Source organism: Trichosurus vulpecula, chromosome 1 (assembly GCF_011100635.1).
Source record: "Trichosurus vulpecula isolate mTriVul1 chromosome 1, mTriVul1.pri, whole genome shotgun sequence".
In the NCBI taxonomy this organism is placed as follows: domain Eukaryota; kingdom Metazoa; phylum Chordata; class Mammalia; order Diprotodontia; family Phalangeridae; genus Trichosurus; species Trichosurus vulpecula.
The window spans coordinates 416,897,005-416,920,034 of record NC_050573.1 but is presented as its reverse complement, the minus strand read 5'-3'; the positions used below and the strand labels follow the sequence as shown (position 1 = coordinate 416,920,034).

The window sequence follows — 23,030 nt, the reverse complement described above, 5'->3', positions numbered from 1 at the left end:
AATAAGCTTTAATTGGCAGAAGTTTTATCTTAAACTGAGCCAAAACCCACCATTCTATGATTTCCGCCCACTGCCCCTAGTTCTGTCCTCAGGAGTCAAGAGGAGCAAGAAATTTTCATGATGTTGTGCTGAACATTTGTAAAACATTCCTTATTGATCTACTTAAAATATAAATATATAACAAAAAACATTTAGTATAAGGCACATGGCATTATTGAAAATGACCCTGTTTTTCCAGGTGGTTCTGGTACACTCAAACAGTATCTAGAGGGTAAAAGACAATATAAATTCAACTAATGGCACCAGTCTAATAAAAACAATTCAAATTGTAATTAATTTTGCCCATAAAAGTGCCTCACTTCTGTCCTGTATAGATGATGATACAGGAAAGCATCATACCTAGAACTCTGAACATCAAAAAAGAGGGTGAGCCATTAAGTATTATTTAATTGAGTCTTTCAATCTGAGAGAAAGAGTCTTCCACTGACTTGATCAGAACTATAAAGACCTTGATTTGCTTTTATTCAGACTACAGATGGATGCTCCTGAAAGTGGTTTTTAATGGCACACATGTCAGTCAAACTAAAAGATGTGCATGAAGATCAATCTAAAAAGAGTAGATAGGGATTTAGGCTTACCATATCGTGCTAGGATGAATTTCTCCTCTATATATGATAAAAGAGAACCTTTAAGACAACAATTCAACCTCTAGGATGGTGGTGCTTTTTAAACACATTATTCATTGTAAAATGGCTATGAAAGGCAAGCCACAATCTTCAATGTTGCAGATAATTTCAAACATTCCTTTTAAAAGATTCCAAGTACAAAGATTTCCTAGAGGTATGAACATCTCAAATCTGCTCTATATATAGGAAGTTAGTAACAGGTTCAATTTGAGACATCAAAAACATTTTAAATAGACACCACAAGATGCATCTGTAGTTTAAAGGTCAAATTTATTAGGAGATTAAGAGATGTATTATACATGGACTATAAATACTGCACAGCTGACTTTATTCACAGTCAGACACAGAGATATAGTCAGTGCCGACCTATTTGGTGGACACTCTTGTTCTTTTGTTCCAAGAAAAGTTTGCGCCATAAGACTTGGATTTAGGTTTGGGGACCTTTTTCTCTTGAACGTCATAGCTCCAGCCTGGAAAAAAGCATACCAATAGTATTAAAGAATACACCTGATACACAATAAAAACTGAATTCATGACTTAAAAAAAAACCCTTAAGGTTCATTTATTATCATGAAGAAATGTCAATACATCTGAAATAGAATAAATATTGAGTAGTTTGGTTCTTTGTAAGGTCAGTATAGTATAATCTTTGAGAATGAAGGACAAACAAGTAATGAGAGTGTAAATCCCATTTCTTATAAAGGTCCAAAGGCAAAGACTAAAGCTGGCTTGTCCTGTCTCAGATTCTAAGGTGTAGCCAAAGAGTCAACTTCAAATTCAAAGTTTCCTACTATTCTGACTGATGACCACACATTAGGCGAATATTTCCAAGTCTCTGTCATCTGACATATGAATTCTAAAGTAATTCTGCTGTGGCAAATACTCAACATTGATGCAAGAGCATGTGTACTAAGATCTGAAATCTTTATTGTCCGGAGCAGGAGAATGAAGAGAAAGGTGGACATATTTGTACTCACACACAAACTAATAGAGCAGGAAAGGATACTGAGAGACCATCTAGAATCCAACAGGTAAATGTCAAAAATATTCACGACTGAGTATAGCCTATGCTTTTTCTGATGATCTTGTGGGACATATTCTCTAACTTCTTTTAAAAATCCAATCCAATGTTTTATCTTTCTAAATGCCACAATAGTTTTTTTTTTTTTTTTAACGTCTAATGAAAATCTTGTCTGTGTGTTCACTTAAGTATAATTTTTCTTGAACCCTCCTTGGAGATGTAGTCAACTACCAAAGAATCTGAATAAAAACTTTTCAAAAGAGGAATAATTAACCTCTTCCTTGGGCAAAGCAACCTTGATCCTTTTACTCTTTTCTCATAGGAACGATTTTCTATCCATTTAAATTTTCTTCACTATTCTTGATTTGCTTATTTTCCAAAGTAAACACATATTTTAAAGTAAAAAGCATTAATTATTCCACATTTGATATTTTATAGCTGAAAAAAGTGATCAGGTATGAAGATTAAAATTATTATAGTCTCAGAATTTTAAAGTTAGGAAACACCTTTGTGTGTGTGTGCATGTGTATAATCATACGTATAAAATTCAAACTATATGTGAAAATAGGTGCATGTGACATATATTTTAAACACACACACACACATAAACATACATATCCATAACTGGAACAGACTCTCCATTCCACTATATCAAACAAATGAATCATCTAGTATCTACTTGAAAACCTTCAGTAAGGGGGAACCTATTACTTCTCAGGACAGCCAATTCTACTTTGGGATAACTCTAATTAATAGGAAGTTTTTACTGATATCAAGCCTTTTAAACTTGTAACTTCTCAACTCCCCTTTCCCCCATCCACCCTGCACCAGTTCTGCCCTCTGAGTACAAAAAGAACAACTAAAATCTCTTTTCCCTATAATCATGTTTCCCCGCTTAGACTCCTCACCTCCACTTTATTCTCTTCTTCAAGGTAAACATCCCAAGTTCCTTTAACTGGTTCCCATGTGAAATGGAGTTAAGCCCCATCACCACTGTTTAACCTCCTCTCAATGTTATTTATCAAAGTCTTTCAGTTCAGTCCTGAACTGACAACCATATTTCAGATGTACTCTAATTACAGAGGGCCTGTCACCTCTTTAATCCTAGAAGCTATTCTTTTAATGCAACCCAAGATTGCTTTGGCTTTTTAATTTTTTTGTGGGGGGTGGGGTGGGCTGTTACGGCATATTATGAACTCATATTGAGCTTATATTCTACAAAAATGTTCATGTCTTATTTAGAGAATGTGTTGTCTAACCACATTGTACTTCTGAAGTTGATTTTTAAAAAGTTTTATTAATGTTTTGTTTTTTACATCATAAATATGTATAGATTATCCCTGTTCCTTGAAAGTTTTCCTACATTAATGCAAAACAATTAAACAAAATTAACAATCCAGTAACTTCATCTGAAAGTAATGCAATATTATACAGCTATAGCATCTCCAACCTCTCTATTATTGTATTTTTAAAAATGAACAAAAATCTATTTTTTCTCTCTCCTACCTCTCAGCCCACTGCAGAACTCCCTCCCCCTTTAATTCCTGGTAACAAATTATTCCTAGTCAAACAAAATAAAATCCCTCATTGGATATATGAAAAAATAAATAAATCTGCCAACTCTCTCTCAGGAGGTAGATAGCGTGTTTCATCATAGATTGTTTAGAAACATGAATGGTAACTGTACTGATCATAGTTCTTAGATCTTTCAAGACTGTCTTCACAGTGCTGCTATTATTGTGTAAATTATTCTCATTTTTTCATTTCATTCTTTGTCAGCTTATAAATCTTTAAAAATTTTCATTTATTTATATGATGTTGAGGTTATAAACCTATTCCAACTTCACTCTGCAGTAGTTTATATATGCCTATTTCCTCATTTTACAATAGTATTTCATCTTGTTCATATTCATCCATTCCCCAACCTATGGACATTTCCTTAGTTGTCAGGTTTTTTGTTTTGTTTGGGCTTTTTTGGGCCACCACAAAAATAGTTGCTATAAATATTTTTTACATATGTGCCCGTTTCCTATTTCTGTGACTACTTTTGGGCACAGACAAAACAATGTGCACTGTTTAGTAGCATTTTTGTATAGTTCTGAATTGCTTTCTGAAAAGATTATACCTTCTCACAAGTCCACAATAGTGCATTAATGTGCCTATCTCCCCCCCTCCAAATGTATCATTTTCCTTTTCTATTATCTTTGCCAATCTGATGGGTATGAGATGAAGTCTCAAAATCGCTTTCATTGCATCTCCCTAATTAGTAGTGACTTAGAGCATTTCCCCACCATGGTTACAGACAGCCTATTTTTTCTTCTTTTCAGAATTACTTGTTCATATTCTTAGACCATTTATCAATTAAAGAAAGGCTCTTATTCTTATAAATTTGAGTCAGATTCTTTTATATCTTGGAAATGAGACTTCTTAAAGAAACTTGTGAAAAAATGTTTTGCTCAGTTAATTATTTCCCTTTTAATTTTGGCTTTATGAGATTTGTGCAAAAAAAGTTTTAAAATTTTTGTAATCAAAATTATCCATGTAATCTTTTGCATTCCCCTAGCCTTTATTTAGACATGAACTTTCCCTCAGCCAATAAATCTTATAAGTAGTATTTTCATGCTTCTCTAATATATTTATATGACCTTTTATATCTAGGTCACATACCCATTTGGAACTTACCTCAGTATATGAGGTGCGAGATGTTTGTCTAAATCTAATTTTTTCCATACCGATGTCCAATTTTCCTAGCAGTTTTTATGAAATAGGGAGGCCTTGTCTCAGCAGCTGGGGTCTGTGTGTTTATTGCATACTGGGGCACTAAATAATATGTTTTGCTTCTGTATATTGTATAGCTAATCTGTTCCACTAATTGATCTATTTTTTAAAATTAGTTTCGAATTGCTTTGAAAATTGTTGCTATGTAATATAGTCTGAGATGCGGTACTGCTAGACCCCCTTCAATCTTTCTTTTCAATATTAAGCTTGATATTCATCCCCTTCCCCGCCCCCCCCCAATCAAATCAGTCAAATGAGGTAACGTGTAAAGTGCTTAGGGTACTGCTTGGCACATAGTAGGCACTTAATAAAATACTTGTTCCCTTCCTCTTACCATATGAATTTTGTTATTTTTTTCAAGTTCTACAAAGTAATGTTTTGGTAGTTTTTTATAACATTGAATAAATTAATTTAGGTAGTACTGTCAGTTGTATTAAATCAACTTGATCTACCCACAAACAATTTCCGAATTACAGGTCAGTTTTTTTAAGATTTTTTATTTTTCATAAATAGTGGTTTGTAGTTGTATTTGTAGAATTCTTGGTAGATAGACTCCCAAGTATTTTATGCATTCTGTACTAGCTTTAAATATAATTTCTCTCTCTCTTTGGGTTGTACCGGTAAAATACAGAAATGCTAATGAATTTTGTGGAATTTTTTTTTTATATCCTGAAAGTTTGTTGTTCATTGTTTCAGTTATTTTTTTTAGTTGACTTTTTATGGTTATTTAAGTAGACCATCATATCATCTGCAAAGAAACCAATGATTCTGTTTCTTCTTTACCTATGCTTACTTCCTCAATATATTTTTCTTGTTTTATTGCTATAGTAGACATATCTAATGCATAAATAGAATGGTGACAAGAGATAAATTTTATTTAAAATTCTTGCATAGAAGATGGCAGCTGGAAAGCAGGGACTAGCGTGAGCTCCCCGCCGAGTCCCTCCAAAAACCTATAAAAAATGGTTCTGAACCAATTCTAGAACTGCAGAACCCACAAAACAGCAGGGGGAAGCAGGGCTCCAGCCCAGGACAGACTGGATGGTCTCTGGGTGAGGTCTATCCCACATGCAGTTGGGAGCTGGGAGCTGGGAGAGGCGAGGACCAACCAGACCAGGAGCTGGGTGGAGCGGGCCCTAGCGCCCTGAATCAGTGAGCTGTGGCAGTTACCAGACTTCTCAACCCACAAACACCAAAGACAACAGAGAAGGTTAGTGGGAAAAGCTGCGGGAGTGGAAGGAGTTCTTGGTTCGGTCACTGCAACCGGGGCAGCTGAGGTGGGGCAGCTACAGCTGCAGTTGCTTCTGGCCCCAGGCCCACCTGGTGGGAGGAAATAAGTGGTGGATCAGAGCAGGAGTGCACAGCCTGCTGAAGATTTAAGCCCAGTCCAGGTTGGGGGTTCTTGGGGAATGAGGAGTGCTAGTGTGGCAGAGCTGGCACATCCCCCCCAAACATGGAACATAGAACTCTTTAGTCTACAAGCAGTAATACCCTGATGAAAAACTCAAGGGTCAAGTTGGTTGGGAATATGGCCAGGCAGCGAAAACACACCCAGATTCAGTCTCAGACTTTGGATTCTTTCTTTGGTGAGAAAGAAGACGAAAACAATACAGCCTAAAGAAGTCAACAAAGTGCAAGAGCCTACACCAAAAGCCTCCAAGAAAAACATGAACTGGTCCCAGGCCATGGAAGAGCTCAGAAAGGATTTGGAAAACAACTTAGAGAAGTAGAGAAAAAAATGGGAAGAAAAATGAGAAGGATGCAAGAAAACCATCAAAAACAAGTCAATGACTTGCTAAAGGAGACCCAAAAAAATACTGAGAAATACACTGAAGAAAACAACACCTTAAAAAATAGACTAACTCAAATGGCAAAAGAGCTCCAAAAAGCCAATGAGAAGAAGAATGCCTTGAAAGGCAGAATTAGCCAAATGGAAAAGGAGGTCCAACGGACCACTGAAGAAAATACTACCTTAAAAATTAGATTGGAGCAAGGGAAGCTAGTGACTTTATGAGAAATCAAGATATTATAAAACAGAACCAAAGGAATGAAAAAATGGAAGATAATATGAAATATCTCATTGGAAAAACCACTGACCTGGAAAATAGATCCAGGAGAGATCATTTAAAAATTATTGCACTACCTGAAAGCCATGATCAAAAAAAGAGCCTAGGTATCATCTTTCAAGAAATTATCAAGGAGAACTGCCCTGATATTCTAGAGCCACACGGCAAAACAGAAATTGAAAGAATCCATCGATCACCTCCTCAAATAGATGCCAAAAAGAAATCTCCTAGGAATATTGTTGCCAAATTCCAGAGCTCCCAGATCAAGGAGAAAATACTGCAAGCAGCCAGAAAGAAACAATTTGAGTATTGTGGAAACATAATCAGAATAATCCAAGATTTGGCAGCTTCTACATTAAGAGATTGAAGGGCTTGGAATACAATATTCCGGAGGTCAATGGAGCTAGGATTAAACCAAGAATCACCTACCCAGCAAAACTGAGTATCATGCTCCAAGGCATAATATGGACTTTCAAGAAAATAGAGGACTTTCAAGCTTTCTCAGTGAAAAGACCAGAGCTGAATAGAAAATTTGACTTTCAAACACAAGAATGAAGAAAAGCATGAAAAGGTAATCAAGAAAAAGAACAAGAAAAAGAAATCATAAGGGAACTGTTTTGTTTACATTCCAACATGGAAAGATGACGTGTATGATTCATGAGACCTTGGTATTAGGTTAGCTGAAGGGAATATGTGTATATATATATATATATATATGTGTGTGTGTGTGTGTGTGCGTGTGTGTTTATGAATATATATATAAGTGAATGTGTATGTATATATGTGTGTGTGTATGTGTATATATATATATATATATATGTACATACATATATATGAAGAGAGAGAGCAGACACAGGGTTAGTTGAAGGGAAGATATCTAAAAAGAATAAAATCAAATTAAGGGATGAGAGAGGAATATATTGAGAGAGGGAGATAGGGAGAGATAGAATGGGGTGGATTATCTCATGTAAAGGTGGCAAGAGGAAGCAGTTCTGTGGGAGGAGGGGAGAGGGCAGGTGAGGGGGGAATGAGTGAATCTTGCTCTCATCAAATTTGGCCTGAGGAGGGAATACCATACATACTCAATTGGGTATCTTACCCCACAGGAAAGAAGAGGGAAGAAGATTAAAAAAAAGGGAGGGATGATGGAGGGGAGGGCAGATGGGGGTGGAGGCAATCAAAAACAAACACTTTGGAAACGGGACAGGGTCAAGTGAGAAAATTCAATAAAGGGGGATGGGTTGGGAAGGAGCAAAATATAGTTAGTCTTACGCAACATGAGTTATTGTGGAAGGGTTATACATAATGATACACATGTGGCCTATGTTGAATTGCTTGACTTCTTAGGGAGGGTGGGTGGGAAGGGAAGAGGGGAGAGAATTTGGAACTCAAAGTTTTAAAAACAGATGTTCAAAAACAAAAAAAAAAAAGGTTTTGCATGCAACTAGAAAATAAGATACACAGGCAATGGGGCATAGAAATTTATCTTGCCCTACAAGAAAGGAAGGGAAAAGGGGATGGGAGGGGAGTGGGATGAGAGAAGGGCTGACTGGGGAACAGGGCAACCAGAATATACTCCATCTTGGAGTGGGGGGGGGGTAGAAATGGGGAGAAAATTTGTAATTCAAACTCTCGTTAAAATCAATGCTGAAAACTAAATATGTTAAATAAATTTAAAATTAAAAAAAAATTCTTGCATCGATGCTCATTAGAAGTTTCCTTTTTCTTCTTTTATTCTCCCTAGTTTATGTATCACAACCATTTCTGTGTCCTAGAGAGAATTTGGAAGAATTTTTTTTGGCTATTTTTGCAAAATGTCAACGTATTAGAATTAATTTTTCTTTGAATGTTTGAGGGAACTGACTTGGGAAACCATTTGATCCTGGAGTTTCCTTAGAAATTAATTTATGGCTTGTTCAATTTCTCATTCTGAAATTGGATTATTTAAATCAACTATTTCTTATTCTGTTAGTTTGATTATTTTATATTTTTACAAATATTCATTTATTTCATTCATTAGTTTTATTGGCATACAGTTGGGCAAAATAATTTCTAATAATATCCTTTATTTCTTCATCATTTATTGTCAATTCTCATTTTAATTTTTGATGTTGGTAATCTAATTTTTCTCTTCTTTATTAATCAAATTAGCAAACTTTATTTCATTTTTTTTTAAAAAGGCTCCTAGTTTTATATTATTTTAGTTTTTTTGCTTTCAAATGATTGATTTCTGGTTTCAAGGTTTCTATTTTGCTGTTTAAATGTTTTTTCCCCTAGTTGTATTATAGTTGTATTTCCAATTCACTGATCTATTCTTTTTTTCTTAATAAAAATGTTTAGAGATATAAAATTTCTCCTAAGGACTACTTTCCCTGTATTCCCGAAATTTTGGCATGTCATTTCACTATTTCCATTATCTTGAATGAAATGATCATTTCTACGATTTGTTCTCTGACCCATTAACTCTTCAGAATTAAGTTATTTGGTCCCCAGTTGATTTTTAATACTTTTTCTCAAGGAGCCCTTTATTAAACCTAATTTTACTGCATTGTGGACAGTAAAGGGTATGCATAATATTTCTGCTTTTCTGCACGTCTGTATGAGACTTTTATGGCCAAAGACACGATCAGTTTTTGTAAAGGTGCCATGTACAGCTAAAAATAGCTATACTCTCCTATTTCCATTAAATAATTGTCAGCAGTATATCATATCCAGTTTTTCTAAAACTCTAGATTCTTAATTTCTTATATTTTGGTTAGATTTATCATGAGGTGATAAGAGTAAATCAAGGTCCCTACTATTTCTCCTTAGAATTAATTTAGTTTTTCTTTTAAAAAGTATTTAGAGGGTATACCATTCCGTGAATATATATGCTAAGTATTGCAATCAATTCAATGTCTCAGCTGACTACCTCTACCACCCCTTATGACACTGGGACTCTGAAAGAACCCCTTTAATACACATATCACTTTCCATTGGAATTTAAATAGACCATACTTGTAAAATACCTTTTGATCATTCGCTTGGATTTATTTTTCAAAGTTCCTTTTCAGCTGTAATTGTAATAGGAATGCTTGAAAATCCTCTATTTCACTGAAGACCCTTAATTTTGCTGGGTAAGTTATTCTTGGTTATCTTTCTTGGCTTTCTGAATATCTCATTCCATGTTCTCTACTCTTTTGTTGTACTAGCTACTAAATCTTGTGAGATCCTGACTGTGGTTCCTCCATACCAATTAAAATTCTTTCTTTCTGGCTGCCTGCAGTGTTTTTTTTTTTTTTAATTTTGTTTGAAAGTTCTGGATTTTAGTAGTGATATTTCTAGGAAATTTCATTTTGGCGCTTCTTTCAGAAGATAATTAGTAGATTCTACCTTTACATTTCTCTTTTCTAATATTTCTGAATAATTTTCTTTAGTGATTTCTTAAAAGTATATTCAAGTTCTTTTTATGGTCATGATTTTCATGTAATCCTTCAATTCTTACATCATTTTTCCTTAATCTGTTTTCCTGTTGAGATTTTTTTTATTAGATCTTAGATTTTTTTCTTTATTTTTCCCATTTGTGACATTAAGGATTATTGTTTTCTCCTAGAGTCATTAATTTCTATTTTGGCCATTTTGATTTTGAGTTTTACTAGAGTAAGGTTTCTTCTGTTTTTTTTTTTTTTTAATTCTTGCATCATTGAAGAATTCTAATTATTCTTGTGGACAAGCTGTTCTTTTCTTTGAAGTTTTTATTTTAGTAGGTGTTTTTAATTTATTCACCTCTTTGAGCTTTGTGTCTTAGTCATCTCTGGCCTTTTAAGGATCATAAGTCTTGTTTGTTTGTTTGTTTATTCACTTTTGTTGCTGAGGCCCCAGGAGTTGAGTTCTAGGAACTCTCCTCTTCTACTGACCAAATTGATGACCTTTTCTTTGCTTCAAGGGTCTCGTCTTTAACTAGACTCCTTTCCTTGGGATGGAGTTTTGACCCATGCCTTTTGCTTCGTGACAGAAATCCAAGTTCTCCTCTAATGTGATCAATCTTAGTTGAGGGCTTTTTTTTGATCCTCAGTTAAATACAATGCTACATTCCTCTGATGGAAAAAACCTAGTTGAGGCCTTTTCCTGGGGGGGAAGGAGGTACTTTTTATTTATTTTCACTACCACAACAATCTAGTGTTATCACTCCCATTTTTCCCCCTTAAAAGCAATGGGAGATCCCTTGTGAAGGCTTTTTTCCCCTCTTCCTCTTAGCATATAGGCTTCCCCTTCCCCCTGCCTGCCCCCAACTTTAATGCAGAAGTTCTTCCATTTCACTTTAGTCTCTCAGGAGAATTCCTACTGACACTTTCCCCCCTTACTGTGCTGAGGTCTTTCCCTTAACAGCTGAAGTTTTTTCCTTGCCCACAGACTTTTCCTTTCATCCCTTAGGGGGCTGGGAGCCTATTTACTACTTGTCTATGGAGTGAATTGTTTAGTGGTATTTTGGTTGTTTAGGGGTGGGATAGAGTTGAGCTCTACTTTTTCCTTCTACTCTGCCATCTTGATTTTTTTGAACCCATGTGTGAGAATTTCATTTATTCCTATTTAATTTAATCTTAGAGATTTCAATATTCTACTTTCTGAAGATCTTTCTGACTCTTTGCCTAGTCTTTGCTGTCCCTCCTATGTTTCTGTGCCATATGCAGATTTGCTATGCATGCTATGTCTTTATTAAAGTCATTGATTAAAAAGGTTAAAGAGCACAAGAGGCAATCACAGATCCTGATACTCTACTGGAGAACTTCTTCCCAACCTGACATTAAATCATTACAGAGAGTACAGCCATTCAACTAGCTCCCAACCTACTATCATCTGGCCTACATTCAAATTTTTTTCCCCAAGAATGGTAAGATATACTTAATCAAAAGTTTTCCTAGAATGTAGGTAACCTAACATCTCTTAATTTTTCACTTTAGTAACTCAAAATAAGGGAAAAAAAAGTTTGTCTGACATGACCTATTTTTGCTGAAGTCAAGCTGCCTGTCAGTGTTTACTGCTTCCTTTTCTGGATTTTCACTAACCATTCCTTAATGATATGTTCTTTAGTGTACTGCTCCAGGGATCTTTGCTTAGCCCTGAGCTAATTAACATTTTTTAATTAATGACTTAAAGGCATAGATGGTACACTTAACAAATTTGCAGACGAGAGGAAACTGGGAGTGATAGCTAACAATGAATTACAGAGTTAGGATCCCAAAAGAGTATGTATAATGTTGGGCTGAATCTGGTAAGAAGAAATTTAACAGAAAAGAGGAAATAGAGGAAGAGTTTGGGAAACAAATAACATGCCTGCCATTTCCTCAAGGTATTATTCCATCTCTCTACTCCTTTTCTCAGCCAAAACTCCTTAAAAAAATCTGTCTATACTCAATATTTCCATTTCTCTTTTCACTTATTCTTAACCCTTTGCCATCTGGCTTCCAACTCAACCAAAACTGCTCTCTCTAAAATTATGAAAAATTTTAATCTCCAACTCTAATGATCTTTTCTCAATCTTTGTCCTTCTTGCCTTCTCTTTAAAATATCTGACACTGATGACACCTTTGCCTCTTAGCCATGGGTTTTCTTTCTCTGGGTTTTCATGCTATTGCTCTCGCTTGGTTCTTCTTAGTCTCCTTTGTTGGATCACTAGTCATGTCATATATCCTAACCGTGCATGTATAACAAAGCTTTGCCTTGGGCACTCCTCTTCCTCCTCTATACTCTCGGAAACTTACTTTGTTTACTTTATCAGCTCCCATGAGTTTAATGACCATCTCTATGTAGATGACTCATAAATCTATATATCCAGCTCTGATCTGTCTTTTAAACTCCAGCTGCACATCACCAATTGCCTGCGAGGCAATTCCACTTTGATGTTGTGCTGGGCATCATAAACACAATACATCCAAAACAGAATTAATTTTCTTTCCCTCAAAGGCTATTCCTCTTCTGAAATTTTATTTCTGTTGTGTGTACCATCATCCCTTCAGTCTCTCACATTTGCAATCTTGGTGTCACTCTCAACTATTCACTTTTATCCAACATTTCTATTCAACTGTTAAATCTCATCCTTTCTACCTCCACGAAGTGGGTATCCAACCCTTCTCTCTACATACCACGACCACTCTAGCTCAAGCCCCTGTCATCTTTTGCCTAGACTACTACAATTGCTACCAAACTGGTCTCATGTCTCTCTCCATCCAATTCTCCACGTTGCTGCAAAAGTTTCTCAAAGCATAGGTCTGACCATTTCACTCCCACATTCAAAAAATGCAAATGGATCACGCTACCATAAGATCAAATAAAAACTCTGGCTTTGCATTTAAAGTCCTTCAAAACCTAGTCTCAAATTAATTTTTCTGACTTATTACATATTACTTCCCTTCAGTTACACAGCAGTCCAGCAAACCTGGATTTTCACTGTTCCTCACATAAAGCACTCCATCTCTCAGAGGATTTTGTACTAGCCATTGTCTCCCACACCTGGAACATTCTTACTCCTTACCTTCTTAGAATATCTGGTTTTCTTCAAGGTTCAATTTAATTATTCCTTTTTCCACAAAATCTTTTCCTGATCTTAAGTGCTACTTCCCTTCAAATTATCTTGTATCTGGTGTATGTATTATGCGTGCATGCGCACACACACATGTTTGTATGTATATTTTTATATACACACTTATTGAAAGTTTGGCCATAAAAAAGATATGAAAGATACCTCCCTCTGCTCTGTTTCAGAGGTGAGGGTCCATAGACATGGAACTTAGCACATAACAATGGCTCTTTTTCAATGTGTTGATCAGTTTTACTGATTTTTCTCTTCTTTATTATACAAGATGGCTTTCTCTAGAAGGAGTGGGGGAGGAAAAATCTAGATGATGTAAAATATCAAAAAAAATATTTAAAACAAGTGCTTACTGATCAATAGAATAATGAAAGAAGATGTCAATTATTTACACGTCTGCTGGAAGCTCTCTGCCAAAAGCAGAGCAGCCAATAATTTCTTAAATTACCTGATAATGTCATCTTTCAAAAAGTGGAGAAACCAATTAGGGAAATTCTATTATTGATCTGACTTTCATCAACAAGGAAACTTTGGTTGATGGGGGAAACTTATAGTTAGTTACAACATTACCTCTTGGAGTTTGTGAATAGAAGGAAAGCCAGACAGTGTGACACGCATTCTAGATTCTGTTAGAGCAAATTTCAAAAGGTTAAAAGGACGGTCAGATACTGTGGCAAGTGAACAACATGGGACAAACAATAATTTTCACATGTTTTCACTTCGTGGCATCAGTGACAGTGTGTACTTTTATGATGGACTGAATGCATAAATAAAAAAGTATTTATTACGTGCTTACACTGTGCTAATGGCTGGGGATCCACAGTTCATCCCCTTAAGAAGCTTACATTCTAATGCAGGAACAACACACAAAGGAGAGTATTGGAGTAAGAGAGGGATGGATGGAAAGTTGGGATTGAAGTGAAGCATGGCTGGGCTTTTCCTAAAATAGTGATCTTGGTGAAAGTCATTAATCAGGAGAGCTATGGTCTCAAGGGAAGAAGTTTCTCAAGGGAAGGAAATGGCCAGTGGGGAAGAAAGGCTAGAAAGTTCATTAAGTGTAGCATGGCTGGAGCTTTGCTTGAAATAATGATCCTGATTACTAGATAAACTGGTTTTCCCACCCCTAGCTGGTACTCTGTCACTTGAATGCTAGATTTTGTGTCATACATATGTATTGCATTTCCCTTGTGTTTTAAATTTTGTGGTTTTTAAGAATGGATAATACTCCAAAAAAAAAAAAAACAGAGCTTTTAAGGAACACACTACAATGACTGTTATAGATATTACAATGTTTGTTGGTATGGGAAAGTCAACCATTTCAAGGATCATTTAAGCCCACAATTAAACAAGATCAGTACAAAGTGAAGTAAAAAAAAAATGTCAAGAGCAGACAAATTATTGTTACAAAAGAGCCCAATTAATCCCCAGAAAAAAAGCAATGGTTTTGGAAGGACCTGGCATTTGGAGTTGTTACTTATCCTTCTATTGCAGGGGTTAACATTTTTTTGTGTATTATGGATCCTTTTGGCAGTATAGTGAAGCTTATGAACTTCTCAGAAGAATGTTTTTAAATGCATAAAATAAAATACATTGAATTACAAAGGAAACCAACTACATTGAAATAAAAAAATATATTTTTTCTCATCCAAGTTCCCAGAACCTTTGAAATCCATCCATGGATGATTCTGGGAAGGGGAGGGAGTCTATGGACCCCAAGTTAAGAACATCTGCTCTGGAACAGGCTTCTTTAAGTAGGAACGGTAAGAAAACCAGTAAAAAAAAAAGTAGCTGCTACTTGTTGCTATGAAGAAAAAACACTTGTCATGGACACTATAATACAAATATGGAGTAATGAAGGTTGAAAATGGTAAATTCCACTGCTCAAACTCACTTTTTCCATTAAAGGCTGTACCAAAACTGTTATCTGAAAGTCAACCTGCACGATCTAGAGGCAATTCTGTCAGACTGTAAGATATCTACGCAAACAATGATTGGGAGACTTTTTTAAACTTCCATTGTACCTAGAAATCTTGTCCCCACCAAAAGACTGATTGACTCTGATAAATATATTGACATACTGAGAAGTAGAACTGTTCTGGGATTACAGAAATTCCCAAATGGAGATGGAGTACTATAACATGCCCTTGTACCATCCCACATGTCAGAAAAGGTCAAATTTATCCAAGAGATGGAGACAAACATGCTTCAATGGCCTCAGAATTCACTTGATTTAAACCCAACTGAAAACCTATGGGATTGGTTATATCCTAGGCTAAACTTAACATCCAATGTGATAAAATGTGATTTCATGATAAAGAATGAAAAAGTCAAAATCTTGTGAACTCTCAATGCCAAATAACATAAAACATGAAGTGCAGCAAAAAGATGTCAAATTGCATATTGAATTTTTTTAAAGAAATAAAAACTTAAAAGGTTTACTGTATAGGGTGATTTATTTTACTATGTTTCAAGTAACTTAGACACATGAGCTAAAGTTCTATAGGGGTAGTCATATCAGAAGGGATGGAAAACTCTGAAGAATGAAATCCTGAAGGCACAAAAGGATATACAATTCTAATGAGCAGGAAAAGTGTGAACTGTCTGAAGACCCATGTGGATGCAGGGAGATTTTGCCAATTTCAATTTTAAAAAGAGATGTGCAAAAGGTAGATACAAGGGCAGATAAAAGGGTGAATTTAAGAGCACATGCACAGTACTATAAAAATACTGTGAAGAGTGTGTAATAAGGCTCAGAATGAGGGGAAACTGGCAGGCAGAGCTATTCTTGTTCATCAGAAGTACCAGACAAAGCAAGAAAGCAGATTGCCTGAAAAAATATCTGAGGTTTCAGTGGACTATAAGCTCAATGCAAGTCAACTGTGAAAATCAAAAAAGCTAATGTGTCTTTGGGCTATATTAAACCATAGAGCTTACAGGACTAATACCAATCCTGTTATGCACTCTGTCCTAGTCAGACTACATCTAAAGTAATATGTTCAGTTCTGGTTACCAGTTTAGGAAAGACACTGATAAGTTGAAGAACTTTCAGATGAAATCAACCAAAATTGTGAAAAGCCACAAATCCAAGTTATATATGACAAGTGGTTGAAGAAATTTGAAACGTTTAGCTTGTAGAATATGGAGGAGTGGGGGGTTGATATCTGTTACAAAATATTTTAAGGGCTCCCATATAGAAGAGAGATTAAACAGAATTGTAATTCTGCCAGTTAATATATTAGTTACGTTGCCCAGATTTACGTTCACTTCACATTTGGTTAGCATGACTTCTATGTCTTTGTTCAAGTTAATGATAAAAATGTTTAAAAAAAAAAAAAGCACAGGGTAAAACCATGCTGGAGAACTCATTCCAAGCTAACATCAAACCATCAATGACTGGACTACTTTTTGGGTCTAGCTATTTAACCAGTTCTGAAACCATTTAACTGTAGTACCTAGTTTACAACTCTCCATCTTCCATGAGAAATTGCATGAAAGGCTTTTTTTCAAATGCTTTGCTAAAATCTACGAAACTCTAACCTCTATGTCACTTTCCTGATCTATTTAGTTTAATAACTTTCAAAAAATGAAATGCTAGTTTAGCATGACCTGATCATGATGATTTTGCGCTGGCTTTTTGTGTTCACCTTTGTTGTTGTTTTATTTCCTTTTCTGGATGTTCATTCACTGACACTTTAATAATATACTGTGGAATTCTGAAATCTCACAGGAATTAAAGTCAACCTCACTGGCCTATATTTAATTTGCAGAATCCATTCCCTTTCCTTTTTTGGAATTGTGATATTTCCCCTATTTTCCATGGTCTTTCAAGGAGCTATTAACAGTGGCTCAGAAATCACATCCAGCAGTTTTTTTTACTATCACAGAATGTGCAGTTCATCTGGGCCAAGTGACCAGAACTCATCAGATCTTACACTGGTATTCCTTACTTGGGTTTCAACTTCTTATTACTCCCTGCTTTTTTTTTTTTTCCTAAACCAGAGGAACTGTGTTCAAATTCTTCCTCTGCCTCTTATTACCTGTTTGATTTGGGGCAAACCACTCAAGTCTCAGTCTCCTCAGCTATAAAATGAAGGAGCTGGACAGCTTCTAAGGTGCCTTCCAGCTCTAAATCGGTGACTTTATGATCCTAGTTCAAAAATCATTCTCCCTATCAGGAAAACAAAATCAAAACAATTTAAGTGGCTTTGCCTTCTGTCATCCACTATTATCATTTCAACCACAAGCATCAATCCTATCTGTTCTTTGTTCCTCTAATTTAACCGAATAAGACCAAAACCCTTACAATGCTGCCTCTCCCCACCCCCCAAAAAAGCCCAAACTATTTGGGGGGGGGTCTTCATTAGCTTTTCTTGCTAGCAGCCTCCTTTTACTTTAGACTTTAGCATTCTTCATGTTATTTGTACAGTGCTATGCCATTTCTATATTCCCCTTTTGTTACTTGTCCTTGCTTCCATCTTCTGTATATGTCTTTAAAAAGTTCAAGTTGGTGAGTCCTACATGTCTTTATATACAATTCGTTTTTCTTTGCCTCACTGGAAAGATTTTTCTTTGTGTCTTCCCAATTTGATCCTTGAGTTTCTTCCTCCTGGACTGAATTTTAGTCTCTGGGAGCCTCTGAAATCTGTTTTTCCCAAATCTAGGGTATGTAACTGACTATGCTTGGCTTTCCTGCCTCTGTCACAAATTCTAGGAGACAGTAGTCACTTCCCTCCCTAAGTTCCCATCATTTCCACCCCAGCAACTGTTGATTAGAATTAAATCCTGAACAGAAATTCCCCTTGATGATTTCTCAAACTTTTGAAGAAGAAACATATCTTTATAGCAAGTCAAAAAATGGTTAGGTAGCTTTGCTTTTGGCAGAGAAAGGACTTCCAACAGAGGTTTGGATAACTGAAGTCCCCCAACGCTAATACATTATTCTTCTTGACCAGACAGTGGTATTTCCTGAACTCCTTATCTCTTTCAGTCTAGGTGGTCTGTAGTCTTCTCTAATGACAATATCTGTTTCCATTGATCTGTACTCAAATGCTCTCCGTGTTTCCTCCTCACCACCTGTTTTCCAGACTAGAGTATCTCTATCTTAGCTATTAAAGCCTAAGACTGCACTAAGACTTTTGAGTCTTCAGTACTACTCCAACCATTCTTCCTTCCACCAATCATTACCTATTCTGTTTATTTTTAATAAATTATGTCTCTCTAGAGTCAGAATTCTGTCCTAGGTCTCATCCCACCAAGTATTACTGATAGCTATGAAGTCAAATTTGCCTCTTTGCCTTAGTATCTCCATTTCACCTTGCTTATCAATAATACTTTATGTATTGTTGCACTTATCAGCAACCTAGTAAAAAGTCAGTGTTAACTGTTTCAAGGACCAAAAAACCACCTTTTTCCTTTGGAGTATGTGTTAATATTCTATTTAGACAATATGGTCAGTATATACCCTTTTGTCAATGTAATACTAAGTTCTCATACACAGATCATGCTTGAAGTGTGGCTTACTTATTTGGGAGGAAGGAGAGTGGATGAAGCAGACACCAATTTCACTGGCCTATCACCAGGAAAGAATAAGGGATTATAAAACTCTGATTTCAGCTTTGTGCAGTTTCAGAGCCCTATCATCAGCAAGAGCATTGAGAGAAAATGAAGGTTGAATAAACAAGAGAACAACTACTTTCAGTTCTCTTCTCAAGGTCAGGTAGTGATTTGTCTTCTGGAAAGACTGAGCTCAGACTACTGAAATTAAAAATTTCCAATAAGATTGCAGAAAAATCTGCCATTCTGATGACGATGTTGACTATGACAATACAAAGAGAATTGTGAAATAGTCGACATTTGGGTGGGAAAAGTATCCTCGGAAAACCTAAAACTTTGGAGAAACTTAGAGGTCATGTGACTTGCCCAGATCACAAAGTTAAGAGACTGGGCCATGACTAGACACCCATATTTTCTAAGTAACAAGCCACTGCTCTTACAATACTCTGTAGTAAGGGAATTTTTCTAATTTCCCTCCCTACATAGTATGAGGTATCAAAAAGTTGTATGACTGCAACTTACATAAATACTCAGTACTGTTAGGGTAATGGCTTCATCAGAGTATAGGTAAAAGATTTCTATTTTGCCATTTGATTTGTTCAATAAATCCAGCCATGAAAAGATTTTACTTCTTGATGTATGAAGCCAGTTCAAAGCAACGACTAAACTGAAGGGAAAAAGAAACAACTTGAAGCCACTGCGCATGCCTGTATAGATTTTCTATTTGTTCTTCAGGAGTCCTGCTCGCTTTATAAACAGACCAAAAGTGTTGATTTCTACATGAAATATATACCTCCCAGATAATAAGTCAACTCCCATTAAATTCTGGTTAAAAGAATTTGTAAAATGTCTCTTACATTTCCTTTGAAGATCCTGTTATTGGCAAGGATAGATAAATTTGTGAACTCTCTGAACTTCATGGCACAGTACTTTTGAAATTACTTTTCCTTGTTAGTGTAACACAGCAAGGAAAGGAGCACATGACTAAATGGAGCAGGTTAACTGGAGAATAATGAAAATCATATTCTCTCCAAGGGAAATAAGAAAAATTATTTATGAAAGCCTAAAATTATACTTATTCTTGGTTTTCTACTTCAAACTAACTCACCAAAGAATGTATAACCAAGTAAAATGAGAAAGTACAATACAGAAATCTAAGAATAAGATATTTCTATAATATTTTTATATGAGTACTAAATTTTTAAACTCTTCACAATGAGACACTATGTGTAAAAAGACTTTGTGCTTTTTAAAGGAAAAAAAGCTATATAAATTCGAAGTGGTGTACCACAATTATTCCATCTGTCTCTTTAGACAATGAAATTTGGCTTAACTCTCCCCAGCTGTGCAAAACAGAGATCAAAGCAAGTGAGCCAGGCTGTACCAGGGATGTGCTAAAGCTCTAGTGTTGCCATCACTTCCCACTGGAGAGATGAGCCATATGGCATGGATTAGTTAAAAATTCAATGACCAGCACCTAAATGATGAGATATCAGAGATAGCTGCTATTTCATGTACTGAAATGCTTTCCACTAAAACACTTTTAACTTCAGTATCTTAAAACCAGCACTAGATTATCTGTCTGTCTACCTATCTATATGAAATTCTCTAAATTTATCAATTTCCAATTTCTTTTGTAGGTTTCTACAGTGTGGGTTTTTAGATGTTTAATTTCCTGTGATGAGTGTCTGGAGTAAATAACTATTAATAATATTTTCAAATGCTGCAAAGAAAAATGGCCACTGACCAAACTTAGACCACAACAATTACCTTGTGTATTCCTTATGTAAATTAAATTTTTTTTTAAATTGTTATTTACAGAACTGACTGAAGATCTGTTTGGCAATGCAAATACAGAAATTCTGCAGTTCCATGATTTTGTTTGTGAGATTTTTATCTGCAAGTAATCTCAGTTCAAGCACTATGAAAGGTCTTTTCTCTACTGATAACCCAAAGCTCAAGTTCTGACAGAAGTTCATAAGTAAATGGTTTAATGATTTTCCCTACTCTCCATTTGTGCCCCAAACAAAAACTACCACATAATTTGGCACAAATTCACATGACTGATGGTCCTTGCTCAACAGAGGCTTAGGACCAGAATAGCAAAGGGTTTGTGAGGCCAAAGGCTGAGGTGCATTGATAGTTGGCAGGTTTCAAGATTCCTGACACAGCTGTGTACCCACATTATGCCTGGCTGAAAGCAAAGTTATGATTTCTATTCTCTCATACAACTGAAATATAATCTAAAGGAAAAAAAAGACATCAGGGGAAAAGTCTTGTCAGAAATGACACCTGAAATTTTCCTCTAGTCATATAATTTCTAGTGTCTAGCATACCATCTCTCACAAAGCACTAAGGAATCATTTTACTATCTTAACTGCATTATTAAATATTTTGTGAGCACAAGAGGCTTTAGAAATACATTTCTATACTGGCCAAGAAATTATTTCAATGAAGAATGTATAAAACAAGCCAATACATTTACTGGAAACATGAGGTATTTTAAATGGCCCATCAGATCAATACTATTATTATATGCCAAGAACTAAAATTTCTTCCCAAAAAGCTTTAATAGGATGTAGTTAGTGGTGTCCTTAAACTTTAACCTTTTATTATTTTTATTTGTAATGCATTAATTTAGATCCTACTAAATGAACAAATTCTATATTCAAACTGAATATATAGGTAGTCCCCAAATTACAAATAGAGAACATTCCAAAATTTTGTCTGTAAACCACTTGTTGATAACTTGGAATACATTTTCCTCTAGGAGCAATATGTGGTATTTATGTTCCCAGGCTAGACCACAAAAATGTATCTAATATATAATATTGCTTAAGTATTTAGTACTATATTAGTAAAACTGCTCAACTACCATGTTTAATAATGTTTTTATGTAATGTGTACCAGGTTACAACTTGAGATGCTGAATCCCTACCGCCACCCCCTATTTCCCCTTTACAGTTCCTATCTGGAGGATTAATAAGTTATTGCTTGGGTCTTCAACAGGGCAGGAGCTGGGATGAATAGTAGAAGATGGGAAGAGCCTACAGCTCAGTTTTTAACCTGGGGCCCATGAACTTAAAATATATATAGAGAGATAGAGAGAGATAGATAACTGTATTTCATTTTAATTGGTTTCCTTTGAGATATCTAAGTGGTATAGTACATAGAATGCAGGGCCTGGAGTCAGGAAGACCCAAGTTCAAATCCAACTTCAAAAACTAACTATATGACCCTGGGCAAAACACTTAAACTCTGCTTGCCTCAGTTTCCTCAACTGTAAAATGTAGATAATAACAGCACCTACCATGCAGGTATAAGATTATGTTTGTAAAGTGCTTTGCACAGTGCCTGTCACACACTAGGTTCTATATAAATGCTTGTTCCCTTTCACTTCCTAACCTCATTTAGAAAAATTATCAGGGGGTATAAAGGCTTCATAAGACTGTGGTACATGAATACAATATAAAATATTATTGTTTTGTGCAAAGTAGCATGGAATGAATCATATTAACTGAAACAAAATTAAGTAAGCAAAACAATATATGTGTTGAATACAACAAATGCAAATTGAAAGAACAGCAAAACTAATGAAAATGAATGTTATAAAACTTTAAAGATCAAGCTTGGCTCCAAGAATAGATGAGATGACACCTTTCCCTGATCTTTTGCAGAGGTAAATCTCCATGGGTTTGGAACATTGAGTACAATAACATTTTCAATGTGTTGAGTGATTCTGATGAACTTTAAGACTTTTTTTTTTCTATTAAGGAATGGCTTACTAGGAATGGGGCAGGAAGAGAAATGAAGAAGGAACCTATGAACCATCCTTATATTTAGGTTCAACTTCTTTTTGTCTTTGTCTAAAATGAGAATGTCAATATTGATATGTTTTCACTCCTTCAGGAGTATATTGATTTGTTGATCTTTGATCTCACATTTAGAATATCAATAACTAAAGTAATCCTTATAAATCATTTAAAAACTGACACTTAGCACCTTCTGCCTCTTCCCCCATCACTCCTGTCACTATCACCGGAGAATCAGAAAGAAGTTACACAAGATTATTTTGTATTTTTCTTTGTTTCAGTTGATTCAAATCAGTCTAACCAACAAGTATTAAGTGCCCACAATGATAAAAGCACTAAGAATACAAAGACAAAAATTAAGCAGTCAGTCCTTGCTTTGAAGGAGCTGTCCATGAGTTGTCCTGGTCAAATAATTCATCATTATGTGAGTAGGCTACTATGAGCCTCTCTGTAGTAGCTTGACTGACTGAGGCTTAAAAAGCAGCAGTCTACTGTGAAACTATACTTGAACCTCCACTGGCATAGCCTTGAAAACCCAGGGTCACT

The 23,030-nt window shown here is 35.5% G+C and overlaps 1 protein-coding gene across 1 annotated transcript in view; it reads right to left on the bottom strand.

Annotated features, from left to right (window-relative positions):
• Positions 1-937: 937 nt before the first annotated feature.
• The window catches only part of NDUFS4 (NADH:ubiquinone oxidoreductase subunit S4), a 119,031-nt gene continuing 96,938 nt past the window's right edge, over positions 938-23,030 (bottom strand). Inside the window, exon 5 of the mRNA XM_036760614.1 lies at positions 938-1,156. Within this exon, the coding sequence (XP_036616509.1) occupies positions 1,053-1,156 (104 nt within the window). The 3' untranslated portion in view covers positions 938-1,052. The remainder of the gene's footprint in view (positions 1,157-23,030) is intronic.